At 41.9% G+C, this 20,922-nt stretch overlaps 1 protein-coding gene across 1 annotated transcript; it reads right to left on the bottom strand.

Annotated features, from left to right (window-relative positions):
- Positions 1-130: 130 nt before the first annotated feature.
- Positions 131-19,731, bottom strand: LOC143034445 (SWI/SNF-related matrix-associated actin-dependent regulator of chromatin subfamily E member 1-like). The gene is made up of 10 exons (XM_076200502.1): positions 19,611-19,731; positions 18,821-18,882; positions 16,747-16,853; positions 15,026-15,100; positions 13,974-14,105; positions 13,165-13,240; positions 9,788-9,889; positions 8,647-8,816; positions 8,204-8,313; positions 131-6,823 (listed from the first exon to the last, which is right to left on the bottom strand). Exons 2-9 carry the CDS (start codon positions 18,855-18,857, stop codon positions 8,209-8,211), a joined length of 804 nt encoding a protein of 267 aa, XP_076056617.1. The 5' UTR covers positions 18,858-18,882; positions 19,611-19,731; the 3' UTR covers positions 131-6,823; positions 8,204-8,208.
- Positions 19,732-20,922: the final 1,191 nt, after the last annotated feature.

The raw sequence follows: 20,922 nt of genomic DNA, 5'->3' as shown, positions 1-20,922 counted from the left end.
CAATATCTATATTCACAACCAGGTAACTGAACAAGCCCCTCAAGAAAGACCAATCTATAACAAGATTCTAGTCCCTCAGTAAACCATCTTCACCAAATGGGGTAAATATTTGGAGTAGGAAATAAAGGTAAACAAGATTATTCTACTTTATTTAAAATTTTAAGGGAACTACATTTACATTAAGGTATGGTAACAAGTCTTAGAAAATACAAAAACAGAATAGTACTAACAAATATCCTGAAATATCGAGTTTTTACCAATGTAATCATGCACGGGAAACTCGTCTTATAACAATCCCCGAGTGTAGAGAACACTAAATTACAATAATGTATACAGTTGCCAGGTGAAAGAGGAACTTTCAAGCCTCAAGCTTTGTAATAATCAAGTGGCTGACAAAATTAGTTATGCAGGCATAAACACTATGCCAACTTGGCACAAATTAGAGGTGCCACAAATTTTGAACTTAAGACAATTTCTTATCCAAATTACAAAATCTTAGTACTAATGACAGTAATGGTTAGGACTAATACCAGTGTAGAAAAAAAAAAAAAAAAAGCTGGAAACTTTTCCATTTGTACATGCATATATACCAAAGACCCCCCCCCCCCCTTTATAAGGGAGGTAGCCAAAAAAAAAAAAAAAAAAATGGGCATAAAAACCAGTCACCCACCCCATCCCCTCTTATCTTTGCACCTCCTGGATGATGGGTCATCCCTGCATTTTGCCCACTGCCCTGAGTCAGAAGCAGTGTCGCAAGAGAGCACATCCACAGCAAGGCCACTTCATTAAACTGGTGATCCCCTGTCCCCTCAAGCAGAAAAGACCGAAATCCCTTTGGGCTGCATCAATTTATTTCGCACTCCCTGTTGTCAGCAAACGGCTGGCTTCTCCCATTTTCTCCATTTTCTTTAACCATCTATCCCAGACCCACTACCCTTGCATTTGCCTCCACACCACCCCATCCATGTATAAATTGAACAGCCAGGGCAACACATACCTGGTGAAGTCCCACCTTTACCTCAAACCACAATTTCTAATCCTGATGCTCTACTATCATAAAAGCTCCGACTGCTCTTGGCTTTCCTACTATACCATACATCTGCAACACCTTCCAGTGCCTTCCCATCTACCCTGTCTTAAGCCTTTTCCAGATCCATAAAACCCCAAAGAACCAACCATTTCCTATAGCTTTCTTCTTACACAAATCTTATCTACGCAACTCCTACCTGTCCTAAACCCACTGTTCCTTCCCAGTTTCTCCCGTTCCTCTTAATTCTCTCTAGACCCTCCTATAAGCCTTCCCAACTACACTTGAGCCGATCCCTCTGAAACTACAACACTCACTTGTCCCCTTTTCCCTTGCAAGGGAACTATACAGGCACTAGTCCTCCAGCACACTACCCTCTTAACCATTAAATAACCTCACCAGCCAGTCTATTGTACCTCCTTTTTTCAGACATTCTGCATGACATCCATCTAATCCAGGTGCCTTACCTCTCACAACTGCCCTCACTTCACCTTATTTCTCCATTTTCCTCACTCATGGTCATTTTCTTAGAGTTTCCCACTAACTACCTTTCCCGATCCATCTTCCTTCACATTTAGCAACTAGCTTAAATACTCTGCCCATCTTCCTCTTACTGCCTTCTCTTCCATCTGCACCTTTTATCTTTACTTTATTCACCACCCCTTCCTCTTAAATTTTCCAAAACTTATTTTCAAAATTCTGTTGTATTACCACATTTCACATCTGCTCTCCATTGCCTCCTTTATCTTATGCTTTGCTATTGTACCTCCTATTTTGTAACCAATCTGAATGCTCACTTCTACAACCTTCTTTGCTTCCTCATCCCACCACTCCCTACCCTTCCTTCTATTTCCTCCCATCCTTGTTCCACACCATCTTTGCACTCCTTGCGACTCCCTCCTTGAACCATTCCCATTCCTCCTCTACTTAGTTCTACTCTTTCACTCTCTCCCACTCCTCTCAGCTTCTTGTACTCCTTTTCTTCATTTTAAGCAGTTCACTCAAAAAATTCTCATTCCCCACTCACGTCCCCCTTAGAACATATCCAACTCTTCCTACTATACTCCTGGTTACCACTATAGTCCACTAATGCTCTACCACCCTCTCCCATGTGTACTAATACTTTAGTTTCTTCCTAAACTATTTATTACCAACTCTAAACACCAACTCTCCACCGATTTTTTTCCTGGAACTCCACACTTCCCAATATCTATTGGTTCATTTCCTACTCCAGCATTAATGTCTCAATACCACTAGATACAGGTGTCCCTAATCCCTCTATGCACTCATTTACATCCATCCAAAAAGCCTCCCTTTCCTCTACACTCCGTGCTACCAGGCCTATATGCACTTACAAAACCCACATCTCCCTTCCCAGTTTCACCATCCACATCAATCTTGAAGAAACTTCCTTCCACAACACTACACGCTTACCTGTCTATTTACTAGTATAGCCACCCCTCTCTTCACTCCCAAGAACCTCCCAACTACACTTCCAAACTCACACTCGCCCCTCCCTCTCAACTTAGTTTCACTCAATGCCAATGCCAACAATCTTTTTTCCTCAAACGTACTGCCTATCTTCCCTTTTACTCTCATCTGTACCACATCCACTCGCATTAAAAGACCCAAACCTTTTGGTACTGGTTGGGAAACTCGGACACTTATGCCTTTACTTTTTTTTTTTTAGGTTAAGTCCCCTTTGGGGCTACAGGGGGAAGAATGCCTAGTCCTAATCCTTGTCCTGTTTTTGTCGCCCGTTACGACTCAAGTAGAAAGACTATGGCAGTATTCTTTCCCCACTATTATAAAAAGTTAAAATTATGAAAGGAAGATGAATGATAAAATTAAAATCAATTATAAAATGAAACCCAATTTCAATTAAAGGACTGCCTTGCTCATGTATCAAGAGAACTGCATGGTTGGAGGATCTTAGTCCTTTACATTTTAGGAATGTCCCTTTTGTGGCAGTATTCTTTCACCTCCACCTCAAGACGTTTATGGTGTTAGATGAGCTGGGAGTGGATACATGCCTTGGGTAGTTACCTCCCTTACTTGGGAAAGAAGACTATAAAATGACTAGGGGTACATTTCTTGTATCTACTAGCAAATCCCATGATCTGCGAGTATGATCAAACCTGTAGGCTCTCGTCACTTCCCACTTGAATTTTACAGTGATTGTCGTAACTATTTAAACTGACCAACAGTAGCTAGAAGAGGACCATGCAGTTTGTCAAAATTCTCATGCCACTCGAGCAGCGAAATATGCAGAGAATTGCAGAACCAAGGGAGGGGATGTCCTCTTCCAGTCTACCTTATGAAGATGTAGCACCAGTTCTTGGTTACAAGAAATCTGCAAGAATTGGCAGAGGAACGATACCAAAAATTGTTGAAGGGGAGGGATGAGAAACCTGAAATGCTGGAAGTAGAGAAAAGGCTAAAGAAACCAGCATTCAAAACGGGGCTCTATCATCCTGATAATGCCGAATATCTTGTTAGCGAGAGAAAAGGTACCAAAGTTGAATGTGACGCACACTCGTATGAAATAACACAAAACAGCAAAGGTCTGGCATAACGTGTCCTCGACTGCAGGTGTATTAAGCCTGGCCCAAATGAAACCATTCCAATGTCTCGCACTGATGCAGCTCCGATGGGTTCTATTAAGCCAAAAGTAGTAAGAGGGTTCAAAACTACAAAATAAAACCCAAGCACCACTTCAATTTTGGGTCAACTGTCCAAATACAAAGTCCAAAGAAGAATGTAAAGAACAGAAAATGTTTGCAAAGGATCCTACATGCACCAACCTGTTGGCAATGCTGGAATCTACATCTTCAACAGACATCACTGATTCAGTTACCCAGAACAGTTCCCAGGTTAGGACTCCATTAATTCACCCGTTATTGGTGATGTGCATGAAGATCCTACAATCATGCAGTTCTCTTGATCCATGAGATACAAATTCTTAATGTCCTGTGTCAGTAACTCCCAGATCTCGAAGACAAGGCAGTCCTTTGAAATTGGGTTTCATTTCATGTGGTGGGGGGAAAATACTGGCAACAAGTCTTTCCTCTAGTTGTAACAGACAAAAAAGGACAGGGACCAGACTAGGCATCCTTCCCCCTATAACACCAAAGGGGACATTCCTAAAAGAAAAGTAAAGGCATAAGAGGGTCCAGGAGTTTCCCAACCAGTAACCTAAGGTTTGGGTCTTAATGTGCATGGATGTGGTACAGATGAGAGTAAAAGGGAAGAGATAAGCAGCATGCAAGAAGATGGATGTGTTGGCATCGAGTGAAACCAAGTTGAGAGGGAGGGGAGAGTTTGGAAGGGTAGTTGGGAGGTCCTCAGGAATGAAGAGGACAAGGGAGAGAAGGGGTGGCTATACTAGCAAGTGAAGAGATAGGTAAACATGTAGTGAAGTGGAAGGTGGTTTCTTCAAGGTTAATGTGGACGAGTGTGAAACTGGGAAGGGAGATCAGTTTTAAGTGCATATGGGCCTGGTAGTGAGAAGAGTAGGGGAAAGGAAGGCTTTTTGGATGGATTTAAACGAGTGCATAGAGGGATTAGGGAGAAATGTCAATGTAGTGGTATTGGGAGACCTTAATGCTAGGGTAGGAAATGAACCAATAGACAGTGGTTGGGAAGTGTGGAGTTCCAGGAAAAAATATCGTAGTTGAGAGTTGGTGGGAACCTGTCTAGAGAGTTGATAGCAAATACACACAAGAGGGTGGTGGATGGAAATGTGGTAGATAGAGCATTAACTACATAATGGTAACCAGGAGTATAGTAGGAAGAGTTATGGATGTACATGTTCTAAGGGGAGAGTGGGGGGAATATCTGGTCATTTTTGGAAGGCAAGCCGATTGAAAGATGAAGAGGAAAATGAGAGGTGGAGAGGTGCTTAGAGTGAACTGCTTAAATGATCAAAAAGGAGTACAAGAAGCCAAGAGAGGAGTGGGAGGGAGTGAAGGATAGAGTAGAACTAGGAGTGGAGGAATGGGGATGGTTCATGGAGTCACAAGGTGGGCAAAAATGGCATGGAACAATGAGGATGGGAGGAAGAAGGAAGGGTAGCGAGTGGTGGGATGAGGAAGCAAAGGTTGCAAAGAGAAGAGCTTTCACAGACTGGTTACAAAATAGGATGAGGGAATTGTACAAGATGTACAAAGAGAAGAGAAGTAAAGCACAAGATAAAGGAGGCAAATGAGAGCAGGTGTGAAATGTGGTACGAATACAAGAAAATTTTGAAAGTAAAAATTTTGGAAAGATTAAGAGGAAGAGGAATCAAGTAGAGAAAAGGTAAAAGGCGGAGATGGAGAGATGATAATGGAAAAGAAGGGAGTAAGAAGATGGACAGAGTATTTTAGGGAGTTGCTAAATGTGAAGGAGGATAGGGAGGGAAAGGTAGTTGCAGTGGGAAGTGCTAAGAAAGTGACTGATGAGTAAGAAAAATAGAGGAACAAGTAAGATGAAGTAAAGGCAGTTAAGATGAGAGCAGGTAAGTCACCTGGGTTGGATGGATGTCATGTAGAATGTCTGAGGTGGTACAGTGATGGACTGGCTGGTGAGGTTATTTAAGGTTTTAATGTTTAAGATGGTAGAGTGCCAGAGGACTGGAGTGCCTGTATAGTTCCACTTTACAGGGGAAAAGGGGACAAGTGTGAGTAGTAGTTTCAGATGGATCAGCTTTTTAAGTGTAGTTGGGAAGGCTTATGGGAGGGTCTTTATCGAGAGGATTAGGAGAGGACCAGTGTGGGTTTAGGACAAGTAGGGGTTGTGTAGATCAGATTTGTGGTAAGACAGGCAAGAGAGCTACAAGAGGCAAGGACGTTTGAGCTTATGGATCTGAAAAAAGCTTATGACAGTAGACAGGAAGGCACTGTGGGAGGTATTACAGATATGGGATAGGAGGAAAGCTGTTAAGCAGTCTAGAGCTTTTACAAGAGCAGTAGAGCATATGTCAGGATTAGAAATGGAGTGGTTCGAGGCAAGGTGGGACTTCAGGGACGTGTTAGGTTAATTTGGCTATTCAATTTATACATAGATGGGGTGGTGCGAGAGGTAAATGCAAGGGTGGTGGGTCAGGGATTGGAGATGGTTAAAGAAAATTGAGAAAGTGGGAGATAAGCGACCCATTTGCTGACGACAATGAACTTGTAGAAGGATCAGAGGAGGGACCGAGGAAGTTAGCGAATTTGGGAAGGTGTGCGAAGGAAGTTGAAGATAAATGTGGGTAAAAGTAAGGTGATGAGATGTAGATGTACAAGGGGAGAAAGTGGCAGCTGACTGGAAGCGAGTATTAAGGGAGAGACTGGAGGAAGTGGATAGTTTTAGATACTTGGGTGCGAATGTGGCGGGAGTGGTTTACAATTGTTTTTTTGGCTACTTCCCTTGTACAGGGGTAAACCCTTTGGTACATGTACATTTTAATTTTATTTATTTTTGTAACTGCTATTCATAACATCCAAGTAATGGAAAGATACAAGATGGAGCTATCAAAAGTAGAAAAATATTGCAACAATCTTCACTTTAGAGGTGTGGAATGATGCCTCTAATATTTAAACCCAAGATTCCTGGCCTGTTGTAGCTGCAGCAGGTAATGAAGGTGCTTCTATGGAAGTGGCAAGTCTTGTAGCATTCTTCTTAGATCTTCTGGAGGATTACTTACCAGCACTGAAGGTTAGTTGGTACAACTTGACATTTTCAGTCAAATTCTCTTGTGCCGACAACTGTTCTTCAGAGTCCTGAACTGGCTCCTTATGTTTTACCAAAGACTTGTCCACACTATGGGCTCATCTAATTAAAGAAATCACACTTGTTACCATAAAATTCTTCAGAGTGTGAACTAAAGATTTCATATTGCATCTCTGGGTGTTAATTAGCACTGGGGTTTTACAGTACAGTATGTAACAAAGGTTCAAACAAATAGGAGCTACTGTTTTGCATCTACACGAGGCTGCTCTATGGACTGGGAGTGGACAATTGATGGAGCCCCACCCTTCACCAAGATTAGTAAAACAAGTGTGGAAGGCAAGTGGATGGAGTGAATAGGAGGGGGCAACCGAGGACGAGATGGATGGATGGTGTGAAAAGGGCATTGAGCAAAAAGGGATATCTGTTGGAGAAGGGAGACGAGATGAGGGCGAATGGAGAATGGCTCTGTATGGACGATACTGTGTTAGATGGATGGGTGACAGGAGGGTTAAGGAGTGAATGATATTTTGATGCAGCCCGAAGGGATTTCTTCATCTTTTTCTGCACGAGGGGACAGGGGGGGGGGGGGGGAGGGTCACTAAATTAAGCAGCCTTGTTTTTGACCCAGGCTGATGCGAGATGCAGGGATGACCCATCATCCAGGAGAAGCCAAGATGAGAGGGAGGGAGGGGTGAATAATGGCAGTGAAATTATGCCTTGCTACTTGATGTTATATTAACAATCAAGATTAAAGTACTAACAGCTACGCAGCTATCAGAATCCGAATCTATATACCAAGAGCTTTTTTCCCCTTATCCCTGTATCCTGCCCACTGCCCTGGGTTAGAAGCAATATAGCAAGACCCAGTACATCCACAGCAAGGCTGCTTCACTTAATTGGCAAACGTCCTTCTCTATCCCCTCATGCAGAACAAGAGACTAGAAATCCATTCAGGCTGTGTCAAAATATTCACACATTAGCACTTCTACCCCAGTCCCCTGCATAACAGTATCATCTATATACAGGCACTCTCCACCTGTACCTATCTCCTGCCTTCTTCCTTCCTTGCTACACACTTTCTCCATGCCCCTTTCACCCCATCCATCCATCTCGTTCTTTATCCCCACAAGTTTACTCCCTCTACCTCTGCCTTCCACACATCTTTTACAAACCTTTCAATCTTTCTTTCCACGTATCCAAATCATTCCAATACTCCATCACCTTTTCCATTCCCACCCTCCTCACCTCATTTCTCACTATCCAACACTACATGTAATTTCCCAATACCAGATCTTGGGAACTGGTGTTCACATATGCAGATGACCAATAAAATGCAAAGCAACAAGATAGCTTCTAACAACTCCCAAACTTATTTCAACAAACTAGAACAATGGCTTAGAAAGAACGGAACCCCCCCTCAATAGCAACTCACTCCAACCACAAATTATAGGTTAAGTAAATGTTTAAATAAATGGCGATTACCTTTTCTAGCTCATTTTGTAGCTCTCCATAAAACTAGATGCTTCTGCAAGTTTCATTTTTTTGGTTTCAAGCTTTTCTTTTACTTTTGTGAAATCTGCTTCAAGCATTTTCTGCAAATTTAAAAAAAGACAATAAATATGGTCTCCAGTTCTCTGCAAGTTAAATGCGATATAAAGAGAGGGAGAAGGGAGTAAATACATATCCACCTAGGCAAATCTACTATTTCAAGTACGTTTGCTTTTTGCCAAAAAGGTGAACAAGTTATATCAATTGTTTAATCACTCCAGGTCTCTCTTGCAAAAGACTAAGACTTCAAGTAATCAGGTATGGCCACCCAGGGAAGATGGAAGATAGGAAGGGTCACCACAAGTGAAGCAGCCATGCTGTGGATGTACTGCTTCTGATCCAGGTTTACTAGTAACATGTTAAACTGGTCTACTCACCTGATGCTTTGCCAAACACTGCATTTGACGCTTGAGAAGCGAGAGCTGCTGTTTGGCATCCATTGACCGGATATCGGATAAAACTGCATCGGCAAAGACCTCATCAAGCAAAATATTGTTCCTCGAGTTCTGTCCACGAGATGCATGGCTTACATTTTCATCACCGTGATCTGTCGGGGACAATTCATAAGTTATCGATTTTGACACTACTTAGGAAGGAATGAAGGGTACCTCCATGTGGTGGTCCTGCAAGATGGGCAGTAGCTCTGCCCATTTTCAAAACTGGTTAACCCCCTCATCTCTATCAGGTGCAGCCCTGAGGGGTTGACACTGTCTCTGGACTGGGATTAAGATATCTATCAACCTCAACTAAATCTCATTGTTCTCTTGGAGAGAGAGAAAAAAAAAAAAAAAAAAAAAAAAAAAAAGAGGCCCCATACTCCTCCAATACAAACGAGTCCAAAGTTTCTTCCTACAGATCTGTGGGAGGGCCTAAGAATCAATGTCAGCCACTGCAGAGCTGCAACTTTTCAATTTAGTGATACACAAGGCACCAATTTATATCAACACTAAAGCATGTACAGTACTGCCATTCCCCAATTTAACAAAGGTGGGGGAGGGAACAGATTGTCACTGGTCTGATGAATGAATGCAACATTCACTAAAATATAAAATCAAACAAGTAGTGAAAATGGGGTCTATGTATCATACAATGGGATGACCAAAATTATTGTCACCTCTAAAATCAGTTATATCAAGGGCTTTGTGTATTATGGTGACAATTTTCTATTGCAATTATAGAAAATTTGTTTTGAAGCCTATCAAGTACATTGAAACTCAAATTGGTTATTCCAAAGTTCTTTAATTTTATGCATCTGACTACTAATATACAAGGTAAGTTATGCTTGTGGGGTCTCATTTCTGTTGATCCAGAAATCAAACTATTTTAATAAACTTGTTTATGCCATCTGACTGAATTACTTCCAGGTTATTCCAAGAATGAATACATCTGTACAGAAACTTCCTAATGCCTTTGTCCTTGTTAGTGTCTTTCCACATCTTTAGTCCCTGTACTGTATGCTCTAATAAACTTATGTAAAAAGTATATTAGCAATACCAACTAAAAAAACATGCTACATACCTTGGTTATCCTCTGCTGGCTGGATATCAACATTTGCACTTGGTGCCAAGGCCGAAGCCCCGTGCGTTTCCTCCCCAGTTGCTGCCACACTCGTTTCTGAAGCTAAGTATTACAAAGGTTATTCGTTTCAATCCATTAAATTTTCAGCAAAAAAAAAAAAAAAAAAAAAAAAAAAAATACATACATACACCAAGGCTTTTTCCCCCTTCCAAGGGAGGTAGCCAAAAAGGGAAAGGCATAAAAACACTCCCACCCATTTCATCCCTAAATACACTCCACACCCCTCCCACCCTCCCTCTCATCTGAGCACCTCCTGGATGACGGGTCATCCCTGCACCCTGCCCACCGCCCTGGGTCAGAAGCAGTGTCGCAAGACACAGCACATCCACAGCAAGGCCGCTTCATTTAATCGGCGACCCCCCCTCTCCGTCCCCCCCTTGCATATAAGGAGAGGACGGAGAGGACGGGGAGAAATCCCTTCGGGCTGCGTCAAAATTTACTCGCACATACTACCCCCCCCACCCCCCCGCCCATTCCTCCTCATGCAATCACATCCATATACAACCATTCTCTACTCACCTCTGTCTTCCGTCCTCTCCCTTCCTTCCTCAACAGACATTCCCCTCTTCCCCAAAGCCCCCTTCACCCCATCCATCCACCTCATCCTAGGACGTCCCCTCATGTTCACTCCCTCCACATCTGCCTTCCATACCTCTTTTACTAGTCTTTCTTCACTCATTCTTTCCATGTGTCCAAACCATCCTAATATTCTTTCATCAACCCTATCTCCCAAATCCTTTTTCACCCCTGTTCTCCTCACCTCATTTCTCACTCTATCCAGCCTAGTAACCCCCACCATACTTCTCAGACACCTCATCTCAAACACATTCAAACTCCTCCTCTCTTCTTCTCTTATGTTCCACGTTTCTGCCCCATACAGTGCTGTTGGCACAATCACTCCTTCATACAGTCTCCTCTTCGCATCCATTCCCAAATGTCTATTCCTCATTACACTCTTTAATCCACCAAGGCATTTACTCGCTTCTCTCAATCTACATTCTACCTCCACCTTCACTCCACCTTTTCCTGCTACACTTGCACCCAAGTATCTAAAACTATCCACTTCCTCCAGTCGCTCTCCCTTAATGTTCATTTCCAGTCTACTGCCACTTTCACCCCTTGTACATCTCATCACCTTACATTTACCCCACATTTATCTTTAGCTTTCTTCTATCACATACTCTCCCAAACTCTGCCACCAGCTTCCTCAATCCCTCCTCTGACCCTGCCACAAGTGCATTGTCGTCCGCAAACAACAGCTGGCTCACCTCCCACTTTTCTCCATTTTCTTTAACCATCTCCAATCCCTGACCCACTACCCTAGCATTCACCTCTCGCACCACCCCATCCATGTATAAGTTGAACAGCCAGGGTGACATAACGCATCCTTGACGAAGTCCCACCTTTACTTCAAACCACTCACTCTCTCCATTTCTAATCCTGACAAGCTCTACTACTCATAAAAACCCTTGACAGCTCCCAAAAGCTTTCCTCCTATCCCATAAATCTGCATAACCTCCCACAGTGCCTTTCTGTCTACCCTATCATAAGCCTTTTCCAGATCCATAAAAGCCTAAAAAACATCCTTCCCCTTTCCTATAGCTTTCTCACATATCTGTCTTACCACAAAGATCTGATCTACACAACCTCTACCTGTCCTAAATCCACACTGTTCCTCACCAATTACTCCTTCTGTTCCTCTCCTAATCCTCTCAATTAAGATCCTCCCATAAGCCTTCCCTACTACACTTAACAGGCTAATCCCTCTGAAACTACTACATTCACACTTGTCCCCTTTTCCCTTGTAAAGAGGAACTATACAGGCACTTCTCCAGTCCTCCGGTACTCTACCCTCTCTCCAGCAAACATTAACCCCTTCCATACGGTGCCGCACACGTAGGCGTCATGAGGAGCAAGTGGATTCGCGACGCTGCCATATCGGCGTCTTGATTATATTTATTGTAGTCGCCCCTGTGTTTTTACATTCTCCCAAATGCACCCTGAATCCCATTCTCTGTGGTTTTCAAAATTCGCGGGTGAAAGAGAGAACGATCGATATAAGCGGCGACTATTTTATGATAAGAATATTATTACGTGACGTCATACGGCTGGCATTGGCTGCTGCCCGCAAGATTTAAGTCCCGTACTGAAGTGGTTAAATAACCTCACCAACCAGTCCATCACTGAACCTCCCTTTTTCCGACATTCTGCATGGCATCCATCCAGACCAGGTGCCTTACCTGCTTTCATCATCTTTACAACTGCCTTCACCTCATCCTTCCTTATTTCTCCTCCATTCTCCTCACTCATCACTCATTTTCTTCGCATTTCCCACTGCAGCTATCTTTCCTTCCCTATCCTCCTTCACATTTAGCAACTCCCTAAAATATTCTGCCCATCTTCCCCTTACTGCCATCTCTTCCATTATCATCTCTCCATCTGTACCTTTTACCTTTTCTTCCCTACTTGATTCGCCTCTCTTCCTCTTAATTTCTTTCCAAAACATCTGCAGTTTTCTATGCAAGAGTGTGCAGTATAGAAATACCTACCAATGAATCCTTCAATGTGGAATGCTAAGTTAATTACTATCAATAATCTCATCTACATACACATATACCAAGGCTTTTTCCCCCTTACAAGGAAGGTAGCCAAAAAGGAAAAGTCATAAAAACATTCCCACCCATTCCATCCCTGAATACACTCCACACCCCTCCACCCTCCCTCTCATCTTAGCACCTCGTGGATGACGGGTCATCCCTGCACCTTGTCCACTGCCCTGGGTCAGAAGCATGTCACAAGACAGCACATCCATAGCAAGGCCGCTTCATTAAATCGGCGACCCCCCCCCTATCCATCCCCCCATGCATAAAGGAGAAGACGGGGAGAAATCCCTTTGGGCTGCGTCAAAAATTGCTCACACATACCACCTCACCCCCCATCCCCCAGCCCATTCCACCTCATGCATCACATCCATATACAACCATCCTCTCATTTAATTTGTGAATATATAAAGACCAATCTCAAATTGATAACTCCTGTGTGGCAATCCGAGTTTAGGGAACTCTCTCCTGGTTCCATGTATTCCTAAATCCATTCACAAAACATTCCATTCCTCACCGTCATTTCATAACTCCATACACCTCAAGCACCAATTTTCCATTACCTACATTCTTTTTCCTGTACACATTACCCAGATCTCTCCCATACATAATTGGCACAACTATTGCTTCATAAATTTCCTTCATTCCACTTGATTTGAATAGCATCTTACATACTTCTAGCAAGCATCAACTTTGTGAAAATGTGGAAACCCTTACCTTCGCTCATTGCAATTGAATAGGCCCGATAGGCGGGCGATTCATAGTAAGTTTTCATTGCTTCTTCATATTCAACCTGCAAGACAAAATGAACAAGATATCTAATAACTAGGATTGAAGGGAGCCATGGATAAGCAAGGAATTAATTTGAAATAGGAAAGGCAGAAAGACAAAGATCATTTGTAAAGACAAAAGATGAATTTTTTTTACAAACATGCATTCTTGTATCTACATACAAAGGGCTTCTTCCTCCTTATAAGGATACACAATCACCCCTTTATATGATCTATTTGTATCCATTCCCAGATGCCTACAAATAGAATTAGGAAATAGACACCAATTACTATACATATACCAAAGGCTTTTCCCCCCTTACAAGGTAAATGGTAAATTCATAAGGTACATACCCACTCCCATTCCACAACCCTTTCCTCCCTCTCACCTTCGTTTAAGAACTTTTATCAACTGCCACTCAAAGTAACAAGTTTAAATTCCCAATACAGTTTGATACTTGCATGGAAAAGACCATCCAATTATCTATTACAATCCTGAGACCTTCCAACCCTAATACTTTTGTTTACGAGTACCCGAGTAACTCTTACTGCATTGCTTCTGACCTGGACAGTGGGCAAGAGACTGACGACCTTCATTCATGAAGAGCCAAGATGTGAGGCAAAGAAGGGTGGTGGGTGGGGGTAGAATGGGTGAAGCGGGTGTATTTCTCAGACTTTGCTACCTCCCTCATAAGGGGAAGAAGCTCAAAGTGTACAGATAGACAAGTACAAGAATGAGCTAAGCCAATACCTTACCTTTTCAGATTCGTATTCTTCAGTAAATTTTCTTCTTTCAGCTTGAGGCAAATTCCTCCACATCATTCCAATGATCTTGCCAATCTCCACAAGCTTGAGGTCTGGATGGTCAGCTTTCACTTGATCCCGGACCTTGAATGTGGAAACTATTGTAGCACTCTAGACATGTAGTGATCAACCCTCATATCAAAGATATGACAGTGGAAATCGAAACATCTAAAACCAATCACAACTACAGACGTAACAAAAAACTACCTTCAAGCACTTCATAGGAATTACCCTTGTATAGTTCCCAACTATCAGCAAAACAAAACTAGAAACTCTACAGAAAACTAGAGCAATTAAAGGATATACCCAAACCACCACAATTTGACACCTGCACACCGAAACAAATCTTCCTCAAAGATTACACCAAAATGATAGGTATACAGTTCTATGACAGAACTAAGTACCACCCACCCATCTTGTCACACCTTTATAGCACCAAGAAATGAACACCCTAGCAGCCTACTACAAAAAAAATATAAATAAATAAATAAAAATAAAAATAAAATATACATACATATACCAAGGCTTCTTCCCCTTTACAAGGGAGGTAGCCAAAAAGGCAAAATCATTCCCACCCATTCCATCCCTAAATACACTCCACTCCCATCCACCCTCCCTCCCACCTTAGCACCTCCTGGATGACGGGTTATCCCTGCACCTTGTCCACTTGGATCACTAAAACTCCAAAACAGGACTATCAAACTCAATACTCAAACACCAGTGTAGATATCTTTTGACAAAACTTAACAAGTATTGTGTATATTGCCACCATTACTGTTCTCTGCCGACTTGAAGCTTTCTAGTACACGTTAGGTGAAGTTTGTAACAAGTTGGTGAAATGACAATCTTTGAAACGGCTTAACATTTAAGTTAATAAAACATTTCTATAAACTGCAAGCATTCTCCCTACTCGTACCATTATCAATTAACACTACATACAAGTGCTAAATACATCAAGTTCAAGTGAAGACCAACATGGATACACGTGGCTAGCACAGCATTACCTTACGACAGAACCTCAAGAAGGGTGCAAGGGGCCTGGCAGGAGCTTTGGGAGGCTTAGGAGTACGACGATTTCCCTGCGGGAGGAAGAAAGTTGCACATTACTGGTGTACCGTTACCTACTTCGGTGCTAAATGCATCTTTGGGAAGGGAATGTCAGTTGATAGAAGTACTATTCCGAGTAAACAAGTAAGACTGTAGAAGTTTGGGGGATTAGTTGAATATGAATGGCAAGGTGAACAAAGCACATGTCAAGGGGATCAGTAAGGGAAGTAAGGAAGACTGAAGAGAAATATTGCAGACAGTTTCAAATACATTGACAGTATTGTGAATTGTTGCTAATATGGAATAGGGCAAAATCTACTAATGGTTAAGAGTTGTCACAAGTATACCAAGGTCTTCTTCCCCATTATAAGAGGTAGCTAATCAAGGCACGCACCAAGTCGTACCAATTCTCGTCCCATCCACCACCCTTGTTTACCCCTCAATGGTAACCGATGGCCTACCCCGACATCTCTCCAGTCCCTTGGCTTCCCACACTGACAACATTTCATCATCCTAGGCAACTTCACCTGCTGTAGTCACCCCTGAATTCCCAAGGTTCCTTTTCTATTGGCCAGTGGACCCCATCCCTGTGACTCACTACCCCTCTCCTTGTGGAAATCATATCTGCATCTTGATCTTTGGTCTAGTGAAAGGCATATTAATTGCTCAGCTGTTTTAACTAAATATTTATTCTCGTCAGTGAAAATTATCACACGGGCTACCAGCAAGTCTTTATATTGGTATCTTCCTCTTTGGTCTAAAGGTCTATCAATTGCTTGGCCATTATCTCTACTTATTTATCCTTGCCAGTTTCCATGAAAATTCTCAGGGCTACCAAAGTGACTGATTACCAACTTCACATTTTGTATTTGTTGCAGTCCCGCAGATGTGGTCTGGGAAGACCTTCACAGGTGCCAGTTTAATTATTTGTTCCAAGCTTGTTTGTAAATCTCGCCTGCCAAACACCGACCCGTTTGCCTGCCCAAAGTATTCTGGCTAGCCAATCAAATGAAAAACATGCTCCACATTAAAGCCTGTCACTCTTTTCCTCACCCGTGTCTGCATCATTCATTTCTACGGTTAATACATCCTCTTCTAGATTAAGGGCTATGTAACTAGCTATTCTAGATTAAGGGCTATGTAACTAGCTATGTCACCAATGCTGGTAAACTTAACCCCTAAGCCTGCCCGTTTTAGCCAGGTGACAACCTCTCCACTGCCATCAAACGCCATTAGGGTTACAATACTCATCTTGAATGGTTCCCCCACTTGTGCTAGGTGCCTTCTCCATTGCCTAGTTTGTGACAGGTGTGGAACTCCTACCTTAGCACTGTTCTTCCTTCTCTTCATTGTCCAGACAGTGACAATCTATTTAAACTACTCACTGGTAATGCTCATCTATTCCTATCAATTAGATCCAACTTGTTTACATTTCCACTTTTCACTCTCCATTCACGACATCCCCTAAACCGGTGCCCTGTCCTCGCATTCTGTGGGTGACCTTTGCCCGTGTTGGGGCTGGGGGTGCCAACTGCTCCCCCATATTCTACGTTCACCCCACGATAAGTACAAATGTTAATGTATCCAAGACTAAAATTTACATTTAATGTAGGAAGAGAGCATGGTAAAAGAATATATATAATATACATTGCATTTAACCTATACCTCCATTACTTACACCCATCTCTTGAGGATTAACAGCTGGGTTGCTGTGAGGAGCTGGAGGATGGGGGTTTGATGCATTGGATTCCTCCATTTCTGATGAATCGGCAGAAACCAGGCAATCTAGTTGTATTGTATCAAACATTAGAATCTTCATTTCTGCAAATTCTCTAAAATACAATCATATCAATAAAAACATGTTTTACATGTACGAACGCTCCCAATAACCACTTACAACTTTTCCCCAAGTACACATCTTCAATGCAACTTAAAAGAACCTCTCCAATACAAGTTGAATACTCACGCATTGTAGGCCACCTGATGTACAATAATTCAACATCACAATATGCACATTATAAAATAAAGTTAGTTGTAATACCAATTTTCACCCTGAATGTTAACCACAAAACTTGATCAAGCCTGTTCACACAATACTGGGGGTTACTCAGCTACAATTACAAAATACATGAACAGGACAGATCAGTATTCTCATATACCCACTCACACATGCCAACATCAGCATCATATGCTAAAGGTTATGGTAAAAATGCCTTCAAGCATTCAATATACATGTACAGCAGATGTGAAGTACTAAATACATCTTAAAGTCACTTATGTTCTAGCAAGAAACTGACGAGATACCATGTAAGCTACATTATGGATTTAAACGATAGTCCACAAGAAATTCCTTTTTATTTGGATTAGTGGAAGTGTTGGAGGTTTAGACTTGTGTGCTATTATAGTTAAAGCTATCTTCCCTAAAGCCACTACCGACATCTTCCTCTTCAAGTAATGGACATTCCAAAAGAGTGAAAATGAAAAAGGAATAGGAAAACCAAAGTAGTGGGCCCATCTCTTATATATCTTTCCCGACGTTTATTTAATTCAGTCATGTATGATCGTGTATGCATCAGTCATCAAGATGTACAAGAGGAGAGGATGGCAGCAAATTGGAAGCAAGTATTAAGGGAGACTGGAGGAAGTGGATAGCTTTAGATACTTGGGGGCATATGTTTCAGGAAAGGGAGGAGTGGAGGTGGAGGTAGATGTAGAATGTAGATCGAGATGAACTAGTAAATGCCTTGGAGGAATAAAGTGCAACTAGAAATAGACATTTGGGAATGGATGCCAAGAGGATATCGCATGAAAGGGAGTGTGCCGATAGCACTGTATGGGGGAAAAAACATGGTGGCTTGTGTCAATCTATCCAGATGTTGAGAACTCCCCAAGTTCAAAAGAGCAGCTAAGGGAGTGACCAGGTCTATGAACTCATGTTCCATGATGACCTAATAGGCATTAGCCCAATACTTCATATTTCATGGGAGATCCATTTCAAAAGTTTTGGTGGAAAACCCACAGTCCTACAGTGACTAGCACCATTCTTCAGATCTCTGCGAGAAGAAACTTACCGACGTCTGTTGCGTCAATGTGGGACCATGTTGGGGTATAAAGCATCACTCAAACTGGCTAAGTTTTGGCCCAGGGGCAAACCCAGGACTTCCCATCTGTTGGGTAGGCACTTCCTGATTACAACATGTCACCCCCAGTGACCACGCATTTAATAGAGGCCAGTCTGGTTGCATGCACCACTATGGGATTCTACTCTTATGCACCATATTGGGGGAGCAAGTGTCACTGAAAAGCTGGCACTATAGTTGGGCAAACCTCAGACCTCCCACTTAGGGCAGTGCTCATCAATTATACTAGAGTTGCCTTCAGCGACCACCCACACCAATTGTTCCTACGTCTCTGGCTGAATTTTGTAGGGAGGAAGGAGCAGTTGGTGGCTGTCAACTCTACGTGAAAAAGTGCAAGAAATAGTTTAAATTGAGAGATACCTTCAACCTTGGACCCTGTCAAGATACCAAGTGTCCGGCCATTAGATTCATACCTTCTAATGGAGGTGCGGGGGTTGAAGAGTTCATTCCAATTAATTTTGATGCGATTGGGAGATTAATGCACTGCCCCTATAAAAAATAAACTTTCATTGACAATACCTCATCTAGCCCTCCCGTACTGGTTGCATTCACCACATTCTATACAGTGGGACAACCTAAATTCTGAAGTCCTTAAAACAAATTCCAACTTACGAGATGGCTCAGAAGTGCCCTGTGGGGTCATTTCCATCTCACTATTGTTGGGTGCAACAGACCTGAAAAGAGATCAGACTAAACACTATCAGTCAGGATAGGTTTGAATGTTTTTCCACACAGATTATAGAAAAGAACTAAATTACTTTAGTTCTTCAAAATTAATCCATTCATTGTTCCAGATCCCTTTTACTGGATACCCACTGCCACAAACTAACCAGTAATATCCACCAGTTCCGGAAAGTTCTTCAGTGTTATTCAGTTTCTTCAATGTCCAGTGTCAAGTGACAAGTGGTAGGGTTTTGACCACAAGCCAAAAAATTTACCAAAGAGCTGAAATATACAAACTCCAGTCCCAGTAATCGCAAGCACCGATAGATAATTACTTTATACAAGACATACATATAACCGTGCATAAAAATTTATAAACTTACAACATAAGGGCGTAACATTTTAAAGTCCCATATATTACACGAGTAGAGATTACTTTATTGCCTAAAAGTTTATGTATGCCCATTACAGCCTATCTGAAAACTTAAGTTTTTAATCCAACACACAAATTTGCCACCGCACACACATTAAAGAAATAATTCAACTGGGCGGAGGCGTTGTTATCCAAGCTTTCTTTTGTGTCGAGACTTTAGACCCGATAACATGAAACCCATCATTAATCACATATACTCTTCAAACAAGATGACGTTAAGTCCTATCATATACCACGCATACTCACCGTTATCTATTATATCGTCTAACAACAAAATATAGAAATGTTATACTCCGTATATAATACCTTCCCGATACACTTCCTTCCCGAGTAAGATGGCGATGTGTACTGAGGTCAACTGTACGAAGGAAGGACTGGAAGGTATTTTCATCGCACGGTGATTTTAAACAAGTGTTATTTTCACTGGAGGACGATTACATTTTAGTAATACATAGTTCAAGAAAAACCCCGATAGTAAGGAGCGCTTTAGAGTCAAAACACCAATCACGGCAAACGACCCACTCACACACGCCTCCAGCATCAGCAACTTTGGGAGAATAGGTCATTTGCCTCACTTCACACAAACTGGGTCGAATGCAGTACAGCGTTGCACAATCTTCCGCATGGTTAATCCCCACCGCTTCACCAGTCATCGCATCCCCTTCAGTATTCCTTTAACTAGATAACAAATATAGGGAACACCTATTTGGCTAGCGCCATTCTTGTTTCTCTTCCCGCAATACTGTTTTTTGTATTTATTGAACAATTCCGTAATTAGTTGGGGCAATCACATTTTTTTACACAGATTATGCCCTGGTTTTCAAATGTAATCTAAAAACAACTTTTTTTTTTGTCCCGATTAATCGATTATTTTACAGCTACTAGATATATTCAATTTTTCTTTAACTGCTAATTTGAATATCTCTGGCAGTTACTAGATACATTCAATTTTTCTATTTAACTGCTAATTTGAATATCTCTAGCAGGCAATTTCACGTTTTTCTCCTGGCGATTTTTGCTCATATAGTTATCTAGTATGAAGTACATTATATGTGGAGGAATAATTTAAATGAATATTGGATACTTTTAAAGTGTAAATGTGAAAAACTTGGATATTCCTATATTTTTCTCAATGGAAACAGCGCAGTTGGCAAGTAGCATTAGGAGTCAGTCCACACAAAAGTATGAAAAAATTAAGATAAAAATCAATGCTTGCACAGAAACATTCAAACATGTTATTACTGTTCGTCCAATTTTTTGCACCTATATAATGTAGTTTTCCGTGATCATGAAGGTTGCACCTTAGACTCCGTGAAATATAGTCTTTCTTGTCTTTGTGAGTTTGTCTCGCCAGGAACTTGGAGTCCTCTTGTTCTTCTTCCAGAAATATTCAGCCCTTTTACTAAAAGTATTTATGATATCCAGAAGATATCGAACTGCATTAGTGCCGTGAACTTTAATTCTACTTGTCTAGGAGAAAACCTCCAGCCAAAATGCACTCGTATATATACACATACGGCTCGGTGGTGTATTGGTTACAGTTCCTGGCCGCCACTACGGCCGTCCGGGTTCGAATCCCACACAGGGCTGAAACTATTTCAGTATCGCTGCGCTGCGA

The sequence above is a fragment of the Oratosquilla oratoria genome, chromosome 17 (genome assembly GCF_046742065.1).
Source record: "Oratosquilla oratoria isolate Oo_2021 chromosome 17, ASM4674206v1, whole genome shotgun sequence".
NCBI lineage: Eukaryota > Metazoa > Arthropoda > Malacostraca > Stomatopoda > Squillidae > Oratosquilla > Oratosquilla oratoria.
The sequence above is the reverse complement of the archived record's forward strand: the minus strand, read 5'-3'. Positions and strand labels throughout refer to the sequence as shown.

Excerpts from the sequence above, each read along its gene's own strand:
- LOC143034445 (XM_076200502.1), bottom strand. The coding sequence starts at position 18,857 with ATGGAAATGACCCCACAGGGCACTTCTGAGCCATCTC. Across the intron at positions 16,854-18,820 it reads GGGCACTTCTGAGCCATCTC|ATTGCCTGGTTTCTGCCGAT; the intron begins GTAAGTTGGAAT and ends CAATACAACTAG. Across the intron at positions 14,106-15,025 it reads TCTTGAGGTTCTGTCGTAAG|GTCCGGGATCAAGTGAAAGC; the intron begins GTAATGCTGTGC and ends TCCACATTCAAG.